This window comes from Octopus sinensis, linkage group LG23 (assembly GCF_006345805.1).
Source record: "Octopus sinensis linkage group LG23, ASM634580v1, whole genome shotgun sequence".
NCBI lineage: Eukaryota > Metazoa > Mollusca > Cephalopoda > Octopoda > Octopodidae > Octopus > Octopus sinensis.
The window spans coordinates 14,986,809-14,996,808 of NC_043019.1; the positions used below are offsets into that span (position 1 = coordinate 14,986,809).

General features: G+C 39.5%; 1 protein-coding gene across 6 annotated transcripts in view; it reads right to left on the reverse strand.

Moving 5' to 3' along the window:
- LOC115223456 (lysophosphatidic acid phosphatase type 6) overlaps positions 1–10,000 on the reverse strand; it is a 40,973-nt gene that overhangs the window by 21,527 nt on the left and 9,446 nt on the right. For all 6 annotated transcript variants that reach the window (XM_036512535.1, XM_036512534.1, XM_029794039.2 and 3 more), the window contains exons 3-4: positions 4,312–4,442; positions 85–173 (exon numbers count right to left, since the gene is read on the reverse strand). In XM_036512535.1, the coding sequence (XP_036368428.1) occupies positions 85–173; positions 4,312–4,442 (220 nt within the window). The remainder of the gene's footprint in view (positions 1–84; positions 174–4,311; positions 4,443–10,000) is intronic.

The window sequence follows — 10,000 nt, forward strand, 5'->3', positions numbered from 1 at the left end:
AGGCGTGGCTCGAGAAGGAACAAACAACAACATTCATTTCGTTTCACTACACCAAGAAGATATCAAGAGAAAACTGGAACCTACCAACTTTCCTTATTTCTATTGGTCCGTACAAACCAGAAAGAACTGAGCAGAGGGACTTGATGGTTCTGGTGATGTTTGTTGATTTTAGACTGAAGAAAATGAGAAAAAGAGAAACAAAAGACAAGCATTAAAATTATTATCATTCATCAATGGTTGGCAGCAAATTGGCTGAGTCGTTAGAAGGTTGGCAGCAATGCCTTGTGCTATTCATTACAACACTCTCCATTCCAAGTTCAAATCCCAAGGAGGTCAAGATTGCCTTTTAAAGGCCAGTAAACAAAGTGGTGTTTAAGTATAGCAGAGGAGGTGGCCATATCTTTACCTTTCTCTTTCTCAATCTATCTGTCTGTCTGCCTACCTGTCTATGTCTATCTATCTAACTGTCTGTCTGTCTGTCCCTCCATACATCTATCTATCTGTTCACCTATCTATCCGACTGTCTCCCTGCCTACCTGTCTATATACCTGTTTATTTATCTACTTGTTTATCTACCTGTCTCTGTATCTATCTATCTATTTACCTGTCTGTCGGTCCGTCTGTCAATCTATCTATCTATCTGTCTACCTACCTATCTATCTGTCTACCTATCTATCTATCTATCTACCTACCTACCTACCTACCTATCTACCTGTCTATCTATCTATCTTTACTGATCTCTCTCTCTCTCTCGGATTAGTCATTCTCAATTGGGGTCCATCTAAGAATTTACTGTTAAACTTTATGTGCTATTTACTGGTTAAACCTCCACAATAAAAAAAACCATATCTTACCAATTCTTTATACAATTCCTAACAACATTCAATCATAAAAATATAATGGGATTTTTTTAAACAATGGTTGGCTTTGGGGGTCCCGTAGAATAAAACCATCATCGTCATTTAATGTCTGTTTCCCATGCTGGTATGGATCAAACAGTTTGACAGGAACATGCAGCCCAGTCCGGGAATCGAACTCACAACCTCACAATCGTAAACTCGACACTCTAACTACTGAGCCATGCGCCTTCACACACACACACACACACACACACACAACACTATTTGCGTGGCAAGATGCCCTTCCTGATGCCAACCTCCACCTGTTTTCTTCTTCTGGGGTGGATAAAATGAATCACCAGCAAAGCAATGTCCCCCTCCTTCTGCAACTACAGCAAGACACCTGTATCGGTCTCCTGACACAGATCCACATCCCCTCAAGACTACTGCCCCCACTCCCAGTTGAGGAGGGTCTGTTGTCTTGCAAGGTACTCGGTGATCTTGTCAGTGCTGGTGCCACGTGAAAGGCACTGCTGCCAGTGCCACCTAAAAATGCACCGAGTACACTTTGTAAAGTGGTTGGCATTAGGAAGGGCATCCAGCCATAGAAACCATGCCAAAGCAGACTCTAGTGCGAGTGAAAGTGATTCAGAAAACGATTATAATATTTTTTATTATAAATGATCTCGACATTTTTTTTTTTTACTTTAAATAAAATATTCTTTACATTCTACTGTTGTTTTATTGCCCTTTATTTACGAATATTAAATAGGTAAAATATTTTATAGGTAAAATATTTTTTCTGGGAACGAATTACGATTTATAAGATTGCTTTTACCTTACGAGTTTTCGCTTTAAAACTGTTTCTGTGTCCCAAATTCACTCACAAGGCTTTGACCGGCCCAAGGCTGTAGTAGAAGACACTTGCCCATGGTGCCAAGCGATAGAACTGAACCAGGAACCATGTGTTTGGGGAGCAAGCTTCTTACCACGCCTGAGGCTAGATACATATTTATAACACCACAGGCAGTTTGGATAGGAATCGATTTAGTATGATCGAACGGTATTTATTTTATTATGCTAATGTTGGTATTTGGGACCCAGATATCATTAAGCAAGCAAGATAAATCTCCCTCTGTCATTTGAGGGAAATTTGGCTGCTATATCTAAGGGGTCACGAGTCCATACAGAGCCTCCATTTATCGTTGGATCGTTTGTAAGGTTAGTTGAAAGAACAAAAAACCACGACTGCAAGAAGCTAAGAAAGTGCGCAGACGACGAGGATGGAATTAGCAAGTGTGTGCAAGGGAGGTAACTTAGACATGTAGATGGGCGATCTTTGCTGACAAGTGTCCGGTGTACGTCGAAGGATAATAATAATAATGAAATGATTGTATACGGTGCTCAGGTGCACCACAACTTGTCAGAAAGTGTGTATAAAGTGTATGCAGTAATGTACAAATGTCTGGAAAGCGAACAATGTATGAGTCAGATACATGCTTGTGTGTGTATAGAGGGGAGTAAATCAGGTGTAGTGTTGGCGAATCTCGGAAAGCATGGAAGTTTTGAAGGATGCAGTGCTCCGACAACTAACAACTGATGCCGGCAGTTTGTTCCATGCTTCAGCAACTCTCAGCGTGAAAAAATGTTTCCTAAAGTCATGGGAGCTGTGCTGTTTTCTGACTTTGTAAATATGTCCACGGGTGCTAGACGGGTGGAGTTTGAAAAGGTGCTCAGAGTTATGGTACCCGAAGCAGATGGGGACCAAAATAAGGTGGATCATAATGAGATCAGAGGTGGGCAAGTACGGGAAGTATTCCAAGCTTACATTCTGACGGTACTACTCGAGAACAGTCGTCCCGGTGCGTGCACTCGTGCAAGCTAGTCATGACTAGTCGATCCCTACTTTGTGTTTTATTTACTTTGTTTAACAAAAGTTATTTACTTTATGTAAAAAAAAATTATTTATTCTGAGTTTTAATTACTTTGCTAGGTAGTCGTTGTAGGATCGACTAGTCATGACTAGCTAGCGCTGATGCGCGACTACGTGCACCGGGACCACTGTTCTCAAGTAGTACCCATTCTGACAGCAGTATTGTATTACGCCTGTGAGTAAAGTACTTCTTTCACAAAAAATATGGTAGAAAGAATCTATGGTGATGTTATGGTTGACACTGGGAATTGGAAAGTCTTAGCAGTTCCAAAGTGGAAATAAGTTTTATAATCAAGGAAAAGGAAACTCTAACCCTTCAAGCAGAATCATTTGTTTATTAAGGGATATTTTATGATGGTAGGAATGAATATACCGGAAACAGAATGAGAGAAAATCTGAGAAATTCCAAATTGCACTTTCGTCCTGATCTGAGTTTTTTTTTTAATAGACACCATGAAGTTAAAATATTTCAGTATTATGAAAAGAACCATCGGATCTTTTCGGTTTGAGCGGCAGTTTTTAAAAATAATTTCCACATAACTAAACACTGGTGGAATTTAGACCAACCATTATCATTATCATCATTTAACATACCCTTTCCTGTTTTTTTTTTTTTATTTTGTTCCTTCTCGAGCCACGCCTGGCTCATAGGGCCGGTTTCCTTGGCGTATAGGTTCCCCACCTGGACGGGACGCCGGTCCGTCGCAGGTGAGCTGCAAGATGCAGGAGGAAAGAGTGAGAGAAAGTTGTGGCAAAAGAGTCAGCAGAAGTTCGCCATTACCTTCTGGTGGAGCCAAGTGGGGCTTAGGTGTTTCGCTCATAAACACATACATCGCCTGGTCTGAGATTCGAACCTGCAATCCCTTGACTGCGAGTCCGCTGCTCTAACCACTAGGCCATGTGCTGCCACATTCTCTTTTCCGTACTTGCATAGGTCACACAGAAATTTGTTGGGGAGTGGGGGGGGGGGGAATTCAGCAGCTGGGTGCTCTTCCTATCACCAACCCTCACCTGCTTCCCCAGCAAAATAATATTACTTCCATAGCTAGATATGCTTCCAATACCTCACAGCTTTGAAATTTCTCTGATGTGATTGTTTATTATTAAAACGACATTGTAAGATAGGTGTGAGAAGCTAGATGTAGGTAGAATAGTTTGGTTGGTTTAAATGCTAAAGGGTTGAAAATATGCGTGTCTGTGGAGTACTCAGCCACTTGCACATTAATTTCACAAGCAGGCTGTTCCGTTGAATGAATCAAATGGAACCCTTCTCGTCATAAATGATGGAGTACCATTAAAGATGCTTCGCAGGAACATTAAACCAACCCACAGCATCATACCGGTATATCATTTCACACATTGTCTCCACCTGTCTTTGAGAAGAAGGACTTTAGCAGGATTTGACTGGCCTGACAAAAAAAAAATTTCTTAATAAAATTTAAAAGAAAAACAGAAAGATATGATTTTTTTTACATTCTGCGAAGTACCAGTCAAACGTATAAACAACATATATTATAAGAAAAAACACATATTACTTACAAAATTTCTTCATTCTTCAGTTCACTGCTGATCAACTTGTGTTTCTCAATGTAATCTTTACGCAGGGACAAACCTAGGCTGTAAGTCTGGTAATGACCAAGGGATGTCAGCTGTGCACTAATAGCACCACCCTAAACAAAAACATCAATTTCTTTAATATATGTATTTTTTTAATAATATACTGTTAATATCAGGAAATCAATATTAGGAAATTCTTTAGAAAGATATATACGTGTGTAAAATAATTGTTGTATTAAAAATATATGTAAATATGTATAAGTATAAATATATAATGTATATGACAGTTTAAAAGTTTTGAATTAAGTATTTAAAGCATCTTACAATCGTTTCACAGAAGTGCTGTCCCTGAAATGAAATCCTATATTGATAAGCATTTATAGACAACTCTTCTGCTCTTCAGAGGTATAAAATTTGAATTTTGTATAACATATCAAATGGTAATTAAAAAAAAAAAATTGAAGTAAAACTGTAAAATGGTATTTGTTTGAAATATAAATTAAAAATTATAAATTACTGCTTTTGTTGAGTCTTTAAATCCATCTATGCTTCCTTGGTTAGTCTTCTGTAATAATCCATAATATTCATATGTAAAATCCGTTTGTATTCCAAATATAGTTCATATACTTAGATAATATAGAATAATGGAATCTTGTATTGATAAACATTTATAAATAACTCTTCTTCTCCTCAGTAATATCAAATGTGAAATTTGTATATACTTTAGTATGAGAATCTTGAAATTCATATGTCTTCTTGGTGATTCCTCTGTAGCAATCCATAATAGTTTTGTATAAAATCCATTATACTGTCCGGTAATCCAAATATAGTCATATACTTGTATTAAATATTTCAGTGTTATGACCTCAACTTCTTTAATAACATGCAACATTTGAAAGTTTGAGGGTTAGGGAGTGAACATGGTGTATTATTACCCGGGCACAGCAACACCTTAAACAAAGAAATCAAGCACTTAACCTTTTTTGTCTGTCCTTGTATCTGCCCTGGCCATCCATGTGATATACAGGACATTTCCTGGACATACATGCTTCATATACGGTGTATGGATGCTAGGGAAACTTGGGAACTGTAGACAGTGTGTGTGTGTGCACATGTGCTGACCTTCTGTAGCCTCACCACCTGTTCCCCTCTGAGTGAAACACTGTGCGATCTTTTACCTCTTACTTGCTTCAACCATTAGACTGTGGCCATGGTTCTGCAAATCCACGAAGCGGGTCGAAGCTGATCTCGCAGTGTGGAAGACAAAGCATCTAATATTTCTGAGTAGATTCTTCATCAAAGACAGGGAGGTTTCCAAATGGCGATGAATAAAACCGACTGTGAGTAACGATTGAGGTGAGGCAGATATTCGGTCTACTGGTTAGTTATACAACTCTGTCACTCGTATCAGTCATTCGACTGGGGACTGTGGCCATGCTGGATCACCTCCTTGAAGAATACTCCAGTAGTAATATTTTTTAAAACCTAGTACTTATTCTCTTGGTTTCTTTTGCTGATCCACTAAGCTACAGGGATGTAAACACACCTACACTGGTTCTGAAGTGGTGGTACGGGACAAACACATACACACACACACATATATATATATATATATATATAGAAATTCCGCCGAGGTCGACTTTGCCTTTCATCCTTTCAGGGGCGATAAATAAAGTACCAGTTTCACACTGGGGTTGATGTAATCGACTTAATCCCTTTGCCTGTCCTTGTTTGTTCCCTCTATGTTTAGCTCCTTGTGGGCAATAAAGAAATATATATATATATACAGCAGGCTTCTTTCAGTTTCTATCAACCAAATCCACTCACAAGACTTTGGACAGCTCGTGGATGTAGACGAAAACACTTGCCCAAGGTGCCCCGCAGTGGGGCTGAACCCGGAACCATGATGATGAGAAGCAAACTTCTTACCATGCAGCCGCACCCGCGACCTAAATATTTGTTGAGGAACTTCTCGCAAAACATCTGAGCAAGTTCATGGAAAGTGTTTTGTAAGTGAAGCACAAAGGTTTATTGAGGAAAAGAGGAAACAGTCACTCCACTCACAAACAAAGCACATATTGAGTGCCCCGGCCCTTGTAGTGTTCAACTATACTGTGAAATGCTTATGATGCCTAGTAACAACTATTGAGAGAGAAACAGTTATCAGTGAGGGATGAGAATCACCAGATAGGTCTTAATATATTATACTTCTATGTTGCTTGCAGTGGCTGTGTGGTAAGTAGCTTGCTTACCAACCACATGGTTCCAGGTTCATTCCCACTGTGTGGCACCTTGGCCAAGTGTCTTCTAATATAGCCTCGGGCCGACCAAAGCCTTGTGAGTAGATTTGGTAGACGGAAACTGAAAGAAACCCGTCGTATATATGTATATATATATATGTATGTGTGTGTATATGTTTGTCTGTGTTTGTCCCCGCAACATCACTTGACAACCGATGGCGGTGTGTTTACGTCCTCATAACTTAGTGGTTTGGCCAAAGAGACCGATAGAATAAGTACTAGGCTTACAAAGAATAAGTCCTGGGGTCAATTTCTTCGACTAAAAGTCAGTGCTCCAGCATGGCCACAGTCAAATGACTGAAACAAGTAAAAGAGTTAACCCTTTTGATACCAACCTGGTTGAAACCACTTCTAACACTTGTACAAATGTCTTGTTTTCATAAGTTTTGAATTGAAATCTTCCACCAAACCTTAGTCACAATTTATGTTCCTAACCCTAGCTGAATGATAACTAAGTCATTTTACTAAATTCTTTGTTAGATTCAAAATTAATTGAAAGAAACACAGAGCATCTCAACAGAAACATGGTAACAAAGGGTTAACAGCTACTGAGAACAAAAACGTTATCAGTAAGGAACAAGAATCACCAGATAGGTCTTTATATAATATCTTATATTTCTACGATGCTATGGTAACAGTTTATCTTGCAGGCTGTAGTCATGTGACAGCTTTGTTTACACAGTAACTTGTGAATCATGTCCTAGATAATAAAATGTGTGAAAGGAGGTGAGGCTTATAGTTATATAGTCCTGAGTTAACCCCGTTTGTAGAAGATCCTGTGACCAAAGGTCTCCGAAATGGGGCTATCTTTCTTTTGTTTGTAATTAAGAAGTTTGGTTTTTAACATGGTTTCGGGTTCAGTCCCACTGCACAGCACACCTTGGGCAAGCGACTGCTAAAACAACCCCTAAGAGAAGCCTTGTGAGCTGATTTGGATGGCAGAAACTGTGGGGAAGCCTGTCGTAGATGTGTGTGTGTGTGTGTGTGTAGGATATGCATGTGTTTGCATTTGTGTTTGTCCCCTTTCTCTGCAATTTGACAACCAGAGTTGGTTTGTTTACATCTCCATGACTAGGTTCAGCAAAAGAGACTGATATAATATGTAATACACTTCAAAGAAAATAGTATTGGAGCTGTGTTGTAGTGCTTATATAATAAGCTTATTATATATATATATATATATATAATATATGTATATACATATATATATATAGACACATGCATACATGTGTGTATATAAGTATATATATACTTACACACACACATACACATACACTATATGTCCATTCAGTTGGGAGTGGCGGGTTCTAGTCTTGTGAGATATTCAGTGACCTCACTGGTGCGGATGTCACAAAATAATGCAGCCAGTACAGTTTGTAAAGTGGTTGGCATTAGGAAGGGCATCCAGCCACAGAATCCATACCAGAGGAAACAGCTGAGCTCGGTAGAGAGCTATGGCTCTTCAGATCTTGATATAACGTTCAACCCATCCCACTGGGGATTAATGGGCATTGAAAAATAAAATGTGCATGCATGCATGCACGTATGTATATATGTGTGTGTATATCTACATCTCTATATGCATATATGTATATATATATATTTATATATATATATATATATATACATATATGTGTGTGTATGTATATATATATATATATATTATATATATATATATATATATATACATATATATATACATACAAGTATGTGTATATATATATATATGGATGTGTGTGTATGTGTGTGGAAAGGAGTTTCCTTCCCTACCACATGGTTCCGGGTTCAGTGAAACACATTTTTTAAAGGATGATGTCCCAGACGGCTAACGACCTCATATTTAGTTTAAAGTCTTTAGATCTAACGACTATTAACACCTGAGTCATTACTGATTATCTCTACGACACCCAATGCTGCTTGCTGTTTCTGGTTCCACCATGCTATCATCAGGAGGAAGAAGTGAGTCCTCAATGCCAGCAGACCATTCCTGAATGCCCATTTTCTGAATTCTTTGCTGCTTTTGAAATGTCTGTCATTTTTACAACAAAACCTTAATGGCTTCCCTCGTTGACCTGGCTCTGCATTGCAACTCTTTCCAGTCCCTTTGTTGAGATTACCAACTTCCAAACTGTCGTTCATGGGATTTACTCTTCTCACATAAAGTACTTCAATGGTTTGGTTGATCAGATACACTCGTGGCCGGGTGGTAAGAAGTTTGCTTCCCAACCACATGGTTCGGTGGTTCAGTCCCACGGCATAGCATGGTGGGTATCTTCCAGTAAAGCCTCAAGCCAACCAAATTGTTCCTAGTGGATTTAGAAGGTGGAAACTGCATATGTGCCAAGGTGGAGAGCTGGCAGAAATGTTAGCACGCCGGGCGAAATGCTTAGCAGTATTGCGTCTGCCGTTACATTCTGTGTTCAAATTCCGCCGAGGTTGACTTTGCCTTTCATCCTTACGGGGTCGATAAATTAAGTACCAGTTACATACTGGGGTCAATATAATTGACTTATTCCGTTTGTGTGTCCTTTTTTGTCCCTTCTGTGTTTAGCTCCTTGTGGGTAGTAAAGAAATAGTTATTTCGTCCGCCGTTACGTTCTGAGGTCAACTTTGCCTTTCATCCTTTCAGGGTCGATAAATTAAGTACCAGTTACGTACTGGGGTCAATATAATTGACTTATTCCGTTTGTCTGTCCTTTTTTGTCCCTTCTGTGTTTAGCCCCTTGTGGGTAGTAAAGAAATAGGAAACTGCATGTGTGTCTTAGTGTCTGTGTTTGTCCCCAGCCACTGCCTGACAACCGGTGTTGGTACATTTATGTCCCTGTACCTTAGCAGTTAAAAAAAAAAGGAACCTGTTAAAATAAGTACCAGGCTCAAAAAAAATAAGCAATAAATATTGGAGTTGATGCATTTAACCAAAATTCCTCAAAGCAAAATTACCCCATTGCCCACACCCCAAGGATTGGCCTGCAAGGGTCCTGTGCCAGTGCTGCTTTAAAAACGCTCATGTTGGTGCCACGCTGAATCACTCGTGCCAGTGCCACTTTGGGAGCATGCAGCACACATGGTGAAGCTGTTGGCGTTAGGAAGAGCATCGAGCCATAGAAATCAAGCTGAATCAGAATGGAACCAGGTGCAGTTCTCCGGCTTGCCAGCGCTGGCCAAACTGACCAACCCATGCCAGCATGGAAAGCGGACGTTAAACAACAATGACGATGATCATGATGATATATATATATATATACGTGTGCCAAATCTACTCACAAAGCTTTGGTCAGCTTGAGGCTATAGTAGAAGACACTTGCCCAAGGTGTCACACAGTGGGACTGAACCTGGAAACGTGTGGTTGGGAAGCAAGCTTCTTACCACAC